Source organism: Mandrillus leucophaeus, unplaced genomic scaffold (assembly GCF_000951045.1).
Source record: "Mandrillus leucophaeus isolate KB7577 unplaced genomic scaffold, Mleu.le_1.0 Scaffold248, whole genome shotgun sequence".
Lineage (NCBI taxonomy): Eukaryota > Metazoa > Chordata > Mammalia > Primates > Cercopithecidae > Mandrillus > Mandrillus leucophaeus.
Window position 1 is genome coordinate 119,110 of NW_012102565.1, and position 16,923 is coordinate 136,032.

General features: G+C 41.5%; 1 protein-coding gene across 1 annotated transcript in view; it reads left to right on the forward strand.

Moving 5' to 3' along the window:
* Positions 1–16,923, forward strand: part of HECW1 (HECT, C2 and WW domain containing E3 ubiquitin protein ligase 1) — a gene marked incomplete at its 5' end in the record, with an annotated part of 255,628 nt that overhangs the window by 118,096 nt on the left and 120,609 nt on the right. Inside the window, 2 exons of the mRNA XM_011983285.1 lie at positions 11,084–11,226; positions 15,580–15,680. Coding sequence (XP_011838675.1) covers positions 11,084–11,226; positions 15,580–15,680 — 244 coding nt within the window. The remainder of the gene's footprint in view (positions 1–11,083; positions 11,227–15,579; positions 15,681–16,923) is intronic.

Here is a 16,923-nt window from a genome sequence, read left to right on the forward strand (position 1 = left end):
TTATCTGATCCAATAAGTTTTGGTAAAATGTACTTATAAGGTGTTCCGGTTACACGACGTTTGATTATCAATTCATTTATTTGTTATTTATTGAGATTTTCTATTTCCTCTTGAATTAATTTAAAAATTTTTATTTTCTAGAATATATATATTTTCTATGTAAATATATAAATTAAAATGCTATATAATTAAAATTTATATAGAAATTTTATTTCTATATTTCTATATAAATATTAATTTATATAAATTTTATTTATATAGAAATAAAATTTCTATATAAATAGTAGCACTGCATACTATCTTGCAAATTCACAATGCACATTTGTATAATTAAAGGCTTTGAGACACCTAACAGTAAAGAAATCTCTTCACCCTTTTAACCTAGTACTTCCCTTCAGAGTTCTTTTTCTTAGAATTGTCAACATCACATAGAAACCAGTTTCAGAGATCTACATCATATACTGATTTAAACATCAACTGTCAACAAGCAACTTCATATTTGTTCAAAATATATCTCTATTCTGCTGTTACTTGCCCTAATTTAGACTACTGCATTAGGTTTCTATCAGTACGTAATAAATTGCCACAAACTTAGTAACTTATAAGAGCAGCCATTTATTATCTCACAATTCTATAGGTCGGAAGTCTGGGCACAACCTGAGTTCTCTGCTCAGGATCTCAGAGGCTGAAATCAAGGTGTTAGTCCACTTGTGTTCTCATCTAGGGGTTTGTCTGGTGAAAACATTGTTACCAAGATCATTCAGGTTGTTGGCATAATTGAGATCCTTGCTAGTTATTGGCCAGAGCAATCCTTGACACCTGACCCTCTCCATCATCAAAGCCAGTGATGGAGAATGTCCCTTGCATTGAATCCTTCTCACATTTGTCCCTCTGACTTCAGACAGGGCCCACTCTTTTTGTTTTTAAGGGTTGATCTAATTAGCTCAGGCCCACCCAAATAATCTCCCCTTTGACTGATTAATTCAAGGCCAGTTGCTTGGTAATCTAATCACAGCTTGGCATCCAACACATTCACAGGCCCCACCTGCACCCAGTGGAAGGGGATTATACAGGGTGTATACACAGGGAGCAGGAATCTTGAGGACCATCTCAGAATTCTCTCTACCACATTTATTATCCTTCAGTGCCAACCTGTGTAGGTGGCCACACCCCACACCAGATGAAGAGTCACTTTGCCTCCTCTTCAGAGAAGTCCATCACCATAATATAATCCTTAGATTTTCTGCCAGAACAATAACTGGTATGAGTTGGGCTTTGAGTGTGCCATCTAGCATGCATACAGGAGTGTATTTAAGCTGACCCACAACCTTGGATTGTATTCCATTTTTGCAGTATCATTATCCAGTTACCACAGGAAGTTGCCATTCATTCATTTCCTCATTTATCATTGTGCTCAGTTCGTCACGTGTGGTTTCTGTGTACAAAGCTTTTCTGTGTTTCAGAGATATAACTTTACTGGCAATTGTAAGAGAGAAGCTGAAGACAGGGACTCCAGTTAAGAAGTTATTACAGGACAAGCAATGACAAGACCCACACCTAGACCAGTGGCAGTGGAAGTAAAGAGAAAAGAATGGACTCTGGAGTGAGGAAGAAAATTTAGACTCACTGACTGACTGGGCTCCTGAAGGTTGACCAAGGGTTGATCAAGGTTGACCAAGATATGCAGATGAGGAGCATCATGGATGATGACAGTTTACCAACAAAGCATGTGCAGAAGGCAAAGTTAGAATAATAGCTCTTTTCTTCCTTCCGTGTTCTGGGTACTTTAAAGTAGGCACAAGAAGATCAGTTAACATTGCTTATGATCACACAGCAGATTTTGTTCTTAGTTTCCAGTCTGTTCATCCAATCCTATGCTTTCTTTATAGGTGTTTAAGTGAATCATCTCCAGAAGTAAAAGATTGGAGATATACATATGGATATAAATATAGATATGGATACAGATATAGACAGAATACATATATGTGTAATATATGTATGTGTATATGTATATATATAAGTATGTACAGATATATAATATGCAAATATATAATATACACACTTTTATATATAATATACAACTATATACATATTACCTATTTAAACACACACACAGAGATCTTACTTCCCATTCTCCCAAGTTACAACTAAATATTGGCCTAATTTGCCATAGCAGTACCTATAAATAAAAATAATATTATTCTATTTTGTGGCTGAGGATTCTCATATGGAGAGAGATGGTGAAGGCTTGACAAAAATACAGCTTATTGGCCAGGCGCGGTAGCTCAAGCCTGTAATCCCAGCGCTTTGGGAGGCCAAGACGGGCAGATCACAAGGTCAGGAGATCGAGACCATCCTGGCTAACACAGTGAAACCCCGTCTCTACTAAAAAATACAAAAAACTAGCCGGGCGAGGTGGCAGGCGCCTGTAGTCCCAGCTACTCGGGAGGCTGAGGCAGGAGAATGGCATAAACCCAGGAGGCAGAGCTTGCAGTGAGCTGAGATCCGGCCACTGCACTCCAGCCTGGGCAACAGAGCGAGACTCTGTTTCAAAAAAAAAAAAAAAGAAAAGAAAATCCAGCTTATTTGCTCTTATGCAAATATTTCAAGAAGAAATATAAACTTTCCATATATGTATATATGCAGATTCCCTGCAGTTAGGCTTACGTCTCAGCAGTATGGTCAGTATGGTCTCTGGCATTTCCTTCCTAGGATAGAGTCAAACCACACACTACTGGGAGGGGCAGATCTTCTCCCATGACCAGACTCCAAGGGCACCACTTCTTAATCTAAAACGCTGTTATGTTGCTCCCGAGATGGGGGAAGAATGCTCCTGATTCAATTCCTGCTCTACTAATGGAGTTGTCTATCATTGTCCTTGACTTTAGGCAGCACTATTTTTGAATGTCATTTTTAAACCTAATGACTAGTGCCACCTGAATTGAAAGTCACATACATCGCAAGGTTCTAAGGAAAAGTAGCTGTAGTTCACATGCTCCATTTGCTTCTTTCCTGTTCTTTCTCCTCCAGGGAGAACTTTTACACAGAAAGCACCAAGCTCAGTCCATTTAATTCCCATTAGTAATAAATAATGGTGTTGGCTGAATGGTACCAGGCAGCCTCTTGTGAATGAAACCTGTGTTTCATTTCCCCCGTTTATATCTGGCTGCAAGAGAGGAGAGACAAAGCTAGATGCCAGTCTAACCGATGTCATGACTTATATCACACAATTAAGACCACCCTTCCTCCACATCGTGAGGTATCTAATCTCCACTTCTGATTGGTATTCCTGCCTGACTCTTGAATATCCTCTACCCCTTCAAACTTCACACAACCCAAATCAAATTAACTTTCCTTGCCAGTTTTCTATCCTTAACCTTTCCTGAATTTCATAAATTTATGAGTGTGCATAAATGAATCATTCTACCTCTGTTCTCACAGACTGGAGTCATCTTTTCTCATACCTCTCCCTAAATGAAAATAGTAAGTGAAAATACTTTCTAACTCACGTCTGAAATTTCTCACGAAGTTTTCTCCTTTTTAATTATAGCATCACCCTCACATCCATATTCTTAATCATCTTAGCTACATTGAGGCAATAATGGGTCCCCACTATTTACTCTGCCACAGCCAGTAAAACTCTTTCTACCCATGGCACAATCTTCCCTTTGTATTATCAACAATAAAAGCAGATCAAGTTAGGAAAAATTGCTAAGTTTACTGTCACACAAAAAGTACAGATTACAATCTGGGAGACTTCAAACCAAGTGGTAAGAAGCTCCATGAAGCAGTTACAACATAAAGCATAAAGGAGGAAGTATTTTGAATTTTTTCATGATTGGCTGTTATACATTATCATTTTTCTTTTCAAGCAAAACAGAGCTGTTTAAGACGATTTGTCTATAGCTGGCTGGTTTAATTTCGCTGAATCTTGTGGAGAAGGATGTTAAAGCTTACATTTTGTGTTTGTAATTAGAAAAAACCTTTCAGGGAAATTAAGATGACAAGTTTGGGTTACATGGTAATGGGCAGTTGGCCTTGGGGTATATCTAGACTGTGGCCTCTATTTTTATTTTTCTTTATTATTATGATGATGATTATTACTATTATTGAGATGGAGTCTTGCTCTGTCCCCCAGGCTGGAGTGCAGTGGCCTGATCTTGGCTCACTGCAACCTCCGCCTCCTGGGTTCAAATGATTCTCCTCCCTCAGCCTCCTGAGTAGCTGGGATTACAGGCGCCCACCACCACGCCTGGCTGATTTTTGTATTTTTAGTAGAGACGGGGTTTTACCATGCTGGCCAGGCTAGTCTCAAACTCCTGACCTCAAGCATTCCTTCCGCCTCGGCCTCCCAAAGTGCTGGGATTACAGGCATGAGCCACCGTGCCCAGCCCCATTTTTATTTTTCTTTAACAATGCCCAAGACCTACAATTCTCCAGATGATCAAGGTCGACATGAATGACTCATAGTTTTCTTGACCACCGCAATCTCTTTGACCTTCAATTCCATTCACCACGAGCCATCCATTCCTGCACTTATACCCTAGATCTTGTTAAAATATCACAAGCCCTCCAGCCCTGTACAGTCTTCTATCCTTCCATACCCAGGCCCCCATTTCCATCATTCTGTTCCTTCATTGCTTTGGGACACACATTCAGCCCCTCTGCATTCCTAGCTATGTTACTCCTTCCACATGCTCTCAATCTTGGGAATCCAGGCTTGGGAATTTGTGACCTCTTCCTCTCCCACGTGCCATAACTCTCACTGACATTTAACCAGTCCACACTCTGCCACCCTTTTCTCCTTGCCTGCTAGTCTTCCCCCCACCCCAACTTTGCGCTTACCTTACCTGATCTGCCTCCTCCAGGCCTGACCCATCTACGGGCCACCCCTCAGCACTGCCGCAGTGACTTCTCTACACTGCAGATCTGAGTATATCATTTGCATGGTGCAGATCCTTCAGTTGCTCCCAGATGCCTTCAGGATAAGTCCAAGCTCTGGCCAGGAGGCTGTTCATGGTCTGGATTCTACTTATCTATTCAGTTTCATCCACAACCAGATCCTTCAATATGACCCAGATGTAGTAAGCCACTTTCAGTTCCCCAAGGGACTCATGTACTCTGTGAACTTCAGCCCTTGCCCATGGCACCCCTCTACCTGGAATGTTCCTCCCACCCCTCTTCATCCCACCGATACTTGCTCTTTTGTTTGTTTGTTTGTTTGTTTGTTTGAGATGGAGTCTCACTCTGTCACCCAGGCTGGAGTGCAGTGGCACGATCTTGGCTCACTGCAACCTCCACCACCCGGGTTCAAGCAATTTTCCTCTAAAAGTAGCTGGGATTACAGGCGCCTCCCAAGTAGCTGGGATTACAGGCGCCTGCCACCATGCCTGGCTAATTTTTGTAATTATTAGTAGAGACGGGGTTTCACCATCATGGCCAGGCTGGTCTTGAACTCTCAACCTCGTGATCCACCCGCCTTGGCCTTCTAAAGTGCTGGGATTACAGGCGTGAGCCACTGCACCTGGCCAATTGTTTATTTTTTAAGACTCAGTTAAAGCATTATGTTCTCTGGGAAATCATCTCTACCTGTCCACTGTGCTGGGCCTTTGGGAAGCCTTACTATAGTATCTTCTGCTTTGTCATTGTCTGCCTGCAGTGTAACACTCTGAAGTCTAGAGTTGGAGGCTTTGGCCCCAGCACTCCAGCACAGAAGGGTGGTAGCTGTGTCCCAGCACCCAGCTCAGAGCCAGTGCCCAACAAATGTTTATGAATGAATGGAAACAACTTTCCCCCCTTTATTTACCAACATTCTCCTAATCTCTGCCTAAATTGCTCATTATGCAACTGCTACCAGTTTACTTAATTGCCAATTAAATATTTCCTTTAGTTAGTTACCCAGTTTTAATTTCATTAAGTTCAATTTATAAAAGTTCTGTTTTAGAGGCGATCTACCTCAGATCTTTTCTGAAGCAAAATGGAATATAATAAGTTAAGCATTGTACTTCTATAAATGGCCTATTGAGTAAACAACACAAATAAAATAAATAATATCCTCCTATATTGCAGCACCAGCCCTAATATCTCTCTGGAAGATTGAATATGATAGGAGCACATCAGTGGTTTTCAACAAGGGTGATTTTGTTTCCCCAAAGGACATGAGGCAATGACTGGAGACATTTTTGGCTGTCATATCTAGGCGGGTGTCACTGGCATCTAATGGGTAGAGATCCACTTCCATCCACTGCCATTAATAAGAATGCCAACAAAAAAAAAGCTATTAAACTCAGGCTTGAAGAATGCTTTACAGATCATTGGACTAAATATTGAAGCCACAGAGGATGATTTAGATTTGGTGTAAGAAATATTTTCCTAACTATAACATTATTTGATATTAAAATAGATTATTACTGAGAGAACAGTAGTTCTCCACCCAGTTGCACAGTGGAGTCACCTGGGAACCTTTAAACACTACCAGTGTCCCGCTCTCTCAAGGGAGTCTAATATAGTCAAAAGTGGGACCCAGTAATGGGTACTATTGTGGAAGCTTCCAGATTATTCTGAGAACCAAGGCTAAGACCCACTGGTCAAAGAAAAAGTAAGAATCCCAACACCTGCACTTAAACAAAAGAAAGCTTTACTTTTAGCCAGAAGGGCCCTTGACCCTGTAGGAATACTATATGCATCATGCTTGCTCATAGTGGCCCCAGCGGTGGGCCTTGTACAGCTGTCTTCCTGGTGTTGCTGCTCAGTTGAAAAGATCTGACAGTTGAGTCCTAAAGTGAAGCCAAGAAAGAGAACTCAGACTCTGATGAAGAAATGACCTAAGGAACTTTCTTTTCTGACCGGAGTGTCAATAGTCTTTTGTTTAGGACAGTTTCACGGCTTGTGAGGAGGTGAGGAGCCATTTATTCACTGGTTGGCCCAAGCATGTGTCACAGTTGCTCTGAAAAGCTCAGATCACTAGGTAAAGGACAAAGATGGAAAATAGCCAGACATCAGACCCCCAAGGATGCCCAGGATTGGCTTTGTCATTTCCACTCTGGCTTTCTTTCACCAGTGAGGTAAGATGCAAGGAGATAAAATTCCCAAACCAGCAGAGGGCTCAGGGCAACAATATATACTTTAAAAAAAAAAAAAAAAAAAAAACCTTTTGCAGATATAGTTCACAAATTTGTCTTTTAACCAAGAAGTGGCCGTTTCTCTGGAAACAAAGAGTGGGCATTAGTAATAGGATAATCATAGCTTTTGTCTGCATGCTAAGCATTTGAAATAAGCCTATAGATTACTACAAACAGCGGTATAGGATTACTGGTCATTAAGAGCCAGCTGAAATGAGTTAGTAAACTTAAGAAAGTTCAATAACCAGAGAGTCAAAAGGAGAAGGTGATAGTAAATCATGGGGCAGGTGGGGTCTGGAAAGAATAGGAATGGAGAGGGAAGAAACTTGGTCTAACATGGCGTGGGCCTTCTTTTCCCATTCTACAGGTGAAAATGCTGAGGTTTGGAGTGATTGTGAATGACAGAGTCCAAAACTTGGATGTGCAGGGCTAGGAATAAAACCGAGTTTACCTCACTCCAAAGTTTCTCCTTCAGAGCCTTGAAGTAAAGGCCAAGTCAGGGTAGCCAGGTGAAATCCATGATACTGGCTTGAGGCCCATGGGTGCAAGTAGCTTGTCCACAAACAGACAGACTTTTACATTTTCAGGACTACTCACTAGTTCTTAACAGAACCTGACCTAGCTGGGGGTCTACATGGACTCCAGTAACCACGGCATGGAGACAAGGGCCTCGTGGGAAGAGAGGTCGGTGTCTGGGATGAAGGGGTGGGTGTGTGAAGAGAGTTTAAGAAGAAAGTTGTGGAGGGAGGAGAGAACCCAGAAGCTCCCACTAAGTTTAATAATACATTTTGATAAGTTAACTTCAGTGTCCCATGTAGGCTACTGTGGGTAGAAACAGTCTCATTTTAATAAAGGTGATTATGTTTTTCCTTGTGAAAATAATAGGTGCTCATTATAGAAAGCGTGGAAAATACAGAAAAAGGAAATGGGGGAAAATATATTCTTACTTGGTAAAACAACTGTTATAAAATCTGTTGTAATTTTTTCCAGTCTTCTTTTATTCATACAATTCATATTATTGTGATCATGAATTGTATTTGTCCTGATTTTGTTACTTAACACTGTAAAACAAGCATTTTCCATCTCATTAGCATTTAGTGTTACATGTAATTATACATATTTATATATAAATTATTATAATTTAGAAAAGTATAAACTATTATTTGTGCATGTCACAATGTACCTAACCTATTGTTGGGCATTTAGATTAGAAGATATATTATAATACACTCCAGAATGGAATAACTGGACCAAAGATATAGAAGTTTTAAGGACCTGAGACAATCAGCAGGGCTGGATTCTCACTTAGGAAGGCCTTTTTAGAGTAGTACCTATTCCTGGGTTTGATCCTCAAACTTGACATGCCCATAATTCAGTTTTCTTAGTACTGGGAATGATTAGTTCTTAGGAGTTATATAGGAGTTAACTAAAACTAATTTATAATGGCAATCAGATGTACCACATGGTTACTGTAGAACTCATTAGCATTGTTTGTCAAATATTTCTTCGGTCCATCTCCCAGGTACTCTATAGGATTATACTTCCTGCTCCCTGAGGGTGGCTGGGGCCTGTGTCTAGTTCTAAGGAGCTGTGTTTGGAAGTGAATACTTATTTGCAGGGGGAGCTCTTTTTGCCTCTGTCATTGTAACTGACAATGCTTGAGGGGGTGGCTGCCCTATCAGCCCACAGTGAGAATGTGAGCAAGAAATACAACTTGAAGCCCCTGAGACCTGGAAGTTGGCTGTTAGTGCAGCATGCCCCAGCTCATCCTGACTGCCACAAAGAAGATACTCACATTAGCATGCCCAACATATTTAATCTCTGTAAATAGAAATCAACTAACATTAAAAGATTGCTAGGCTGGGCGTGGTGGCTCACACCTATAATCCCAGCACTTTGGGAGGCCGAGGCAGGCAGATCATGAGGTCAGGAGATCGAGACCATCCTGGCTAACACGGTGAAACCCCATCTCTACTAAAAATACAAAAAATTAGCCGGGCGTGGTGGCGGGTGCCTGTAGCACTCGAGAGGCTGAGGCAGGAGAATGGCATGAACCCAGGAGGTGGAGCTTGCAGTGAGCCGAGATCGTGCCACTGCACTCCAGCCTGGGTGAGAGAGCAAGACTTTGTCTCAAAAAAAAAAAAAAAAAAGGTTGCTGTTAAGATTCATCAGAATAAAAGAAAATACATATTTATTTCAGGTGTTTCACAGCCTTTGATCAAGGCGACTGTAACATTCAATGTTAATTAAGACTTCTCCTCCCAAGTAGTTTGGGCTGGCCAATGCCAACCTTTACCTTCCGGTGTCTCCTTTTTACACTTGTAATTTTCACGTGCGTCCGTGTGAAGAGACCACCAAACAGGCTTTGTGTGAGCAATAAAGCTTTTTAATTACCTGGGTGCAGGTGGACTGAGTCTGAAAAGAGAGTCAGCGAAGGGAGATGGGGTGGGGCCGTTTTATAGGATTTGGGTAGGTAGTGGAAAATTACAGTCAAAGGGGGTTGTTCTCTGGCGGGCAGGGGTGGGGGTCACAAGGTGCTCAATGGGGGAGCTTCTGAGCCAGGAGAAGGAATTTCACAAGGTAACGTCATCAGTTAAGGCAGGAACAGGCCATTTTCACTTCTTTTGTGGTTTTTCAGTTACTTCAGGCCATCTGGATGTATATGTGCAGGTCACGGGGCATATGATGGCTTAGCTTGGGCTCAGAGGCCTGACATTAATATTGACCAAGCCAACTTCTGATGGTCACAGTCTTCCTTTAATTGTTACTGTTTTATTTTAAAAGTCACACCATACACTATTTAACAAATGAATACTTTTTAAAATTTTTGTGTATATTGTTTTGAGATGGAGTCTCACTCTGTCATCCAGGCTGGAGTCCAGTAGTGCAATCTCAGCTCACTGCAACCTCCACGTCCCAGGTTCAAGCAATTCACCTGCCTCAGTCTCCCAAAGTAGGTGGGATTATAGGTGCCCACCACCACACCCAGTTAACAAATGAATACTTTAGAATCAAATTAAGTGAAAAGTAAAAGACCTGCTTTCTCCCTCCCCTACCAGCCCACTTCCTGGAGTTCAGTTTGGAGCATCTCCCTCTAGACGTTTTCTCTGCAGTTCAAAGTACAAATGGAATCCTACTCTTCGTATTCTTCTGCACTTTGCTTTATCACTTCATTTCTCGGTGTCTTTTCATGTTGGTGCATGTTGATTCACCCCTTTCTTTTTAACGATGGAAGAGTTCTCAGTTTCAAAGATTTATCAGCCTTCACTTAACCAGTTTCCTCTTTGTAAACAGTTTTGTGTTTTTCCTCAGTCTTCTGCTATTGTTAGTAATGCTCCAATAAACATCCCTGTTAAATGTATCTTTTGCACACTTGCGCAAGTTAATCCAGAAGGGAATCCCTAAAAATATAATTCTAGGTTGAAGGGATTTGCAGTTTAAATGCCAGTAAATATTGCCAGTTCCCTTCCCAAAGGTCAAATCAATTTGCATTCCCACCAAAACAGTGTGAGAATTCTTGTCTCTTCCCCCTCTCAAGGATACAGGGTATTACCAAACTTCTAGAAATCTCTTCCATCATAATCATGAAAAGCTATATTGCATTGTTGATTTAAAGTACATTTTCTTAATTACAGGTGAGTTTGTGCTTGTTCTTTCTTTAAGTATGATAATACCTTCAATCAAGTATGGTGAGGCTTTGGTGGCATTCTTTCTCTTTAAAGTGTGCTGATTTTACTGTTTGAATCTCAAAGAATAAGCCTGTTTTTAAGCCCTGAGGAAGCATCTTGTCACTGCCCCTCATTTACTGAATAAACAGGGTTCACAGCATTTCTAAGACCCTTTATATATATGTATATTATAGCTGGGGTGTTTTACAGTGACAGCATCAAGGCAGATGGACTGGGAATTGGCCAGCCCTCCAACCTCTCAGTTAATTGATGTGACATATTCTTTCATTGCAGCAATTCAGTTTTGTGTCCTTGCCCACTGACGTGCTGGAAATTGAGGTGAAGGACAAGTTTGCCAAGAGCCGTCCCATCATCAAGCGTTTCTTGGGAAAGCTGTCGATGCCCGTTCAAAGACTCCTGGAGAGACACGCCATAGGGTAAACCTGTGACTGAGATCTTACAATCACTAGGTTCCCACCAACAGGCCATGCCCAAAGGTGGCCTGTAGGCTGCAATAGTATAGTCTCACAGAGAGTCAAAATGTTATCACTATACTTCCTTGGCTTTTCCTACTAATTATGTTGCTTGAGCCAACATAAGTGTTTGTTAGATTAAACAAACCCTTCCCTTTCCACTTGATGGTGTAACACTGGTTACTTACCCAAGAGAGTTAAGAATCCTATTAAAACTATTAAACAGTATTAAAAGAAGCCCTCAGTGGGACATTTTTCTGTACAGGTAGAAACTCAAGTTTGTTTTACTATGAAGAATATTTTTTCATTCATATATCAGTCTGGTATGTAAGATTTAATCATATGTGACATTTCCGTAACAAGATGAAATACTGGGTAACTACGGTAGAGTGTCTCACTTAGAGGACACTAGTATCTGCACATGCTAGATAACATGGATGAGAATTTGAAAGCATGATTCTTACGGAATGACAGCAGTTAAGATGCTCACAGAATTCAATTGCATATGAGAATGGGTTTCGGTTTTGTCTCTTACACATTCATGTCCACTCATGGTTCTCATTAAAGTGGACTATGACCAGATAACAGCCCTATATATAATCTGTATTTCTTTAGGTAACAGGGACTACATTTGAAAACACGAAATAAAGCTTTCTATTGATAAATATATACTTATATACAATGTAACTCTTACAAAGATAGCAAAAGAATGAGAAAAATATGCAGAATTTCCAAGTATCTTAATTTAAAGTTCTTTGGATTATCAGAAGGACTTTGGAATCACTGATAATTATCACAAAGACATTTATTAATAATTGGAACTTTATGGTGTGCATGCAGCGGAGTGCACAGAGGCCTGCCACGAACTTTCCAGCCAAAGGGAGCTGAGTTTATGGAGCTGCAGTCACACGTCACATGCAGTGTTTGCACTTGTCATTCATGGTTGTGAGGATTAAACAGACAAAAAGTGTACATAAAGAACTTAGCATGGTCACTGGCACATAGTAGGAACACAAAAGAAAATGGTATTCCTTGTGATCTTTTTTATTTCATTTAGTCCTCATAATGCTTCTGTGACAGCATTATCACCATTCCTCCACGAGGAAACAAGGCTTCAAAAGGATCAATAATTATGTAAACCCAAGGCTTGTGGGTAGCAGAGATCCAGCCGGAAGTCAGACTCTTACCTGTGTCTCTCCAAAGCCCGAGGGCCATCCCTGCACTACAGGCTTCTCTCCGGGTTCCTGGGACTGATTCTCTGGTTTATTGTGGGCCACGCTTTTCATTTCTCTCCTTCTCTGCCCTACTGGCTGCTCTCACAGCTGTTAGCACCTCTGCCAGGGGGTGGACTGGAGAACAAAAACGGGCTGTGTGGAATTCTTTCTACCCCAGCACCTAGTGCACCGCCGCCCAGCATGCATTAGATATCAATTTGTACCTATGGAACAGAACTTCTCTCTCCAGCTCGCTGCAGCCGCAGAGCCCCTCTGCCCTCCCATGCTGAGTTCTCTCCTAAGTCCAAGCTGCCGGCTCCTATCTTCTTGGCACTGTCCCGCTCTCCCAGCCTCCCACTGTGGAAAGGCACATCCCCAGCTGAAAGCAAGTTTCTGAGGTGGAAAAGGGTGTCCCCGACCAGAAGAAGGTTAGCTATGATTTCCCCAGTGTTCTTGCCACCCAGGGAAATGGAGAGCACAGATCGAGCGTGATTGAGGTTACACCTCTCCAAGAGGCGGCAACAGCAAGCCATGGCGGTGTTTCTCCTCCCACCCTCTTTGATGGGATGACAGACCGCCCCCTGGTGGCGGGGCAGAGCAGCTCCTCCTCCAAAGCCTTCTGCTTCCACAGCCCCTGGGGACCACTTCTGTAGTGCTACCCCTTCCGAAGGTGTCCCACCGTGGGTAGGAGCCGAGTGTTGGGGTGATGGCCATGGAAGCAGTGGCCATGCAGCCTGAGCCATGGCACAAACCCAGAGTGCACCCATAACAAAAGTGAATCCACTTTGTACCGCAGCTTCCCTCTGCCCTCAGCGCATGCACTCCCTATAAAGCCCCCTGCATCGATGGCTTCTGAAACGTTTGGCTCCACCTGTACCAGCTCCCTCCCTGCCCTGAGATATTTGCACCTTTCCCCTCTGGGCACACACGCACTCTGATTTCCAATCCTACCTCGATTCCTTGGCCTGTAAAATCCCAGGCTTCAGTTGGCTCTCTGCCTCTAACTCTAACCATCTCACCTTCACATTGAAGTGTCACTGTCTGCCTTGAACCATTATTTAGTGGTCCTACCTTATGCCCCTAGCTGGACATAAGCTATTTAAAGGCAGGGGCGATGTATGAAATGCTTTGTATCAACTGCAGCACTTTTCACGTGGCAGGGGCTCAAAAAATGTTTGTCAAGTGAGAGAAAAGCAAAAAAAAGAAAAGCCCGGAAAGTAAATGCAAAGCATAATAAATGTAATTTTTGTGCCACTGTCTGATTATCTTTAGGCCTCCCCTGATTTCAATTAAGTTTTGGGTTCAGGATGTCTTTGTTGTGGTCATAATAGATGTACTTCATAATATTGACCAAAGGCTCTTTCTAAATAGACAAAATACTGAGGTTCCTCCTATTTTTTCCTACATATAATACTTTACTTAATGGACTTCTGAGGAACTCCAAACATTAAATCATGGCCTATCAAAGAACAATTTTAAGTCAGGGGCTTGTTCTTTATCTCATAATGCCAGTGTTTTCTAGAAAGAAACATTAAAACACTATTAGCCAGTGATTTATCTTTTTATTTTCATGTCACAAACTAATAAATGGAATAAATACAGAGTCATCTGAATAACAACTGGTTTGGGGCTATGTGTGTGTTACTACTGTGTACGCTGGGTTTGTTAACTCCTGAATATCCTAAGGTGGTCACTCTTCCTATTTAGGCCAAGTTAAGGGGCAATTTACTCTGCTGAAGCTGTATTGTTAATGAAAATATAATAGCAAAGTTTCAGGTTGATTGCCTCTAGAAAGTTTTCTTTTTATAATTAAGAAATTGCTTTGAGGGGGTGGAGGGGATGGCACGAAAGTCCAGGGTGGAGACTCAGGGTCCCTACATGTGGAGCCCTGCAGTTGGTGTTAAGTGGAAGTCTCAAGTCAGAGAACCCAACCCACAAGTCTTGCTCTGCTTCATCCTGGAGCAGGTGCCATTCTGTAGCGCCCACAGACTCTCCAGTAACCATGACAGCATCCTTTCTTAGACATTACATATATACCACAAGATATGTATCTGCTGGCACTGTCCATCGTTGAAGACATATTTGGAAAATGGCAATCTGCACAGGAAAAGCAGACCAAGGACATCCGTGTCTTTTTTTATTCTCTCTCTCTCTCTTTTAGAACACAGGTTGGCAAACTTTTTTGTACAGGGCCAGGTAGTAAATATTTTAGGCTTTGCAAGGCCCACAGTCCCTGTCTAAATTACTCAGCTCTGCCATTATAGCGTGAAAGTTGCCACAGACAATATGTAAGCTAACAAGTATGACCGTGCTCCAATTAAACTTTATTTATGGACACTGAAATTTGAATTTCATATAGTTTTCACATGCTACAAAATGTTACTCTTCTTTTGTTTCTTTTTCCAATCATTTAAAATATAAAATGTCACAACTGCACAAAAACAGGTAGTGGGCCATATTTAGCCCTTGGGCTGTAGTTTGCCTACCCCTGCTTTAGGATACAGACGGTTAGTTCAACTTAATCATTTTTTACTTTACAATGAATTCAGCAGAAACCATACATCGAATTTTGATTTTTGATCTTTTCCTGGGCTAGTGATACACAGCATGATACTTTTGTGAAGCTGGCAGCAGCAGCAAGCCATAGCTCCCAGTCAGCCACGTGATCACAGGGTAAACAAGTGATACCGTGCTCTACAGTAGACTGTATTCAATAAATTACATGAGATATCCAGTACTTTATTATAAAATAGTTTCGTTTTTGTGTTACGTGATTTTGCATACTTGTAGGTTAATGTAAGTGTTCCGAGCACTTTTAAGGTAAGCTAGGCTAAGCTATGATGTTTGGTAGGCTAAATGTATTAAATGCATTTTTAACTTGCCAGTATTGTCAACTTTTGATGGGTTTATCAGGTCGTAATCCATGGTAGGTCAAGGGGCATCTGTATTCGATAAGGACTTCCTTGCAGTTTTGTATTGCTGTTGAGCACATCAGGACTTCCCTGGGCTTGCCTGCCTCACCCACTGGTGTAGAAAGCACACTGCATGGTCATTAGGAGGAGAGGTATTGACCAGAACTGTGATGGTGCTTATTTCCTTCTAGGGATAGGGTGGTCAGCTACACACTTGGCCGCAGGCTTCCAACAGATCATGTGAGTGGACAGCTGCAATTCCGATTTGAGATCACTTCCTCCATCCACCCAGGTATTTTCAGCATGAACTTCATGTCTTGTCCTAGGCTAGTGTATAAGTGTGGTTCCTTTCTCTAAAATACAATAACCATGGTTCTCTCCAGACATATCCTAGGTTTTATGGTTCTCTATCTTCTCCATTTGAGGCCCAGAAGCCAGTGATCTATTCTGGAAGCCAGGTTGCTGTCCCCCTGATGGAGAAGCTTCTCTTCATTCTAGTGACCCAAAGGTAGAGGTTAGATAGTGGACTGAAGATTAACAATGAGGCCAACATGGATAGGGAGCTCTGTCTTATTTATCATCCTACTCCCAGCACCCACATAGGTGTTTAATCATCACATACATGAATGAATGAATGAATGAATGAATGAACGTGAAACATCTTTCTACCTAGTAACTAGATATAGACTAGCCAGTTGCTGAAGTATGTCATGTTGAAGAACTATAATTGTACAGTGAATTTTTATAATATCACAGAAAAACATGAAAAGTATAAATAGGACAGAAAACTCCAGAATCATCCAATATTCCATTTAATGCTAAACAGATTTCAAAATACGAATGATAATATGCCCATAATTCTACTTTTGCTCTTCTTCTGTAGCCCCCATACATCTCAATATAGATCACACTGAGAACTGTTAGGACCTCCTGGACCATTTACAAGTTGCTGTTAAGTCTAATGAAGCTCTTGAGGACTTAAAGCCTGGAGTTTATCACTACCCACTTGTTAAACTCCAGGTGTACTTTCCTATGCCACTATGCAACTTAGATTGTAAGAAAACACCTTGACTGTTTCGTCTTTTCAAATTCAGTCTATTTCTATATTCTGAGAATACAACTGACTCTTCCTTTGGTGTAGCCATAAGGACAGCTTTACAGCTCACCAGAGGGACTGATTTTCTTTAGTGAATTGCACTAGTGCATTTGAAATGGGGAATTTCACATCTGGCAGGAATCCAGTAGAAGAGCTGCAGGAAGGTAGAGTTAAACACTGGCTACTACCCCTTGAATGGCTGCTTAGGGTGAAGACCTTGTGTTTTTTTTTTTAAATTGGAATAAACTCTGAATGTTGGGAACCTTCTAGCCTGAGATATTGAATGACTGTGATTGTTCCCATTCTTCATCCAGCCTTTTTCTTCTCTCTGGTTGCGTGAGAATACCACTTACCCCTTATGCCACCCTGCAGGACCTAAGCATAGGAAACATTCTGAGCAAATGCGATTAACTAAATATAATCATCAAGGAGCTATAAA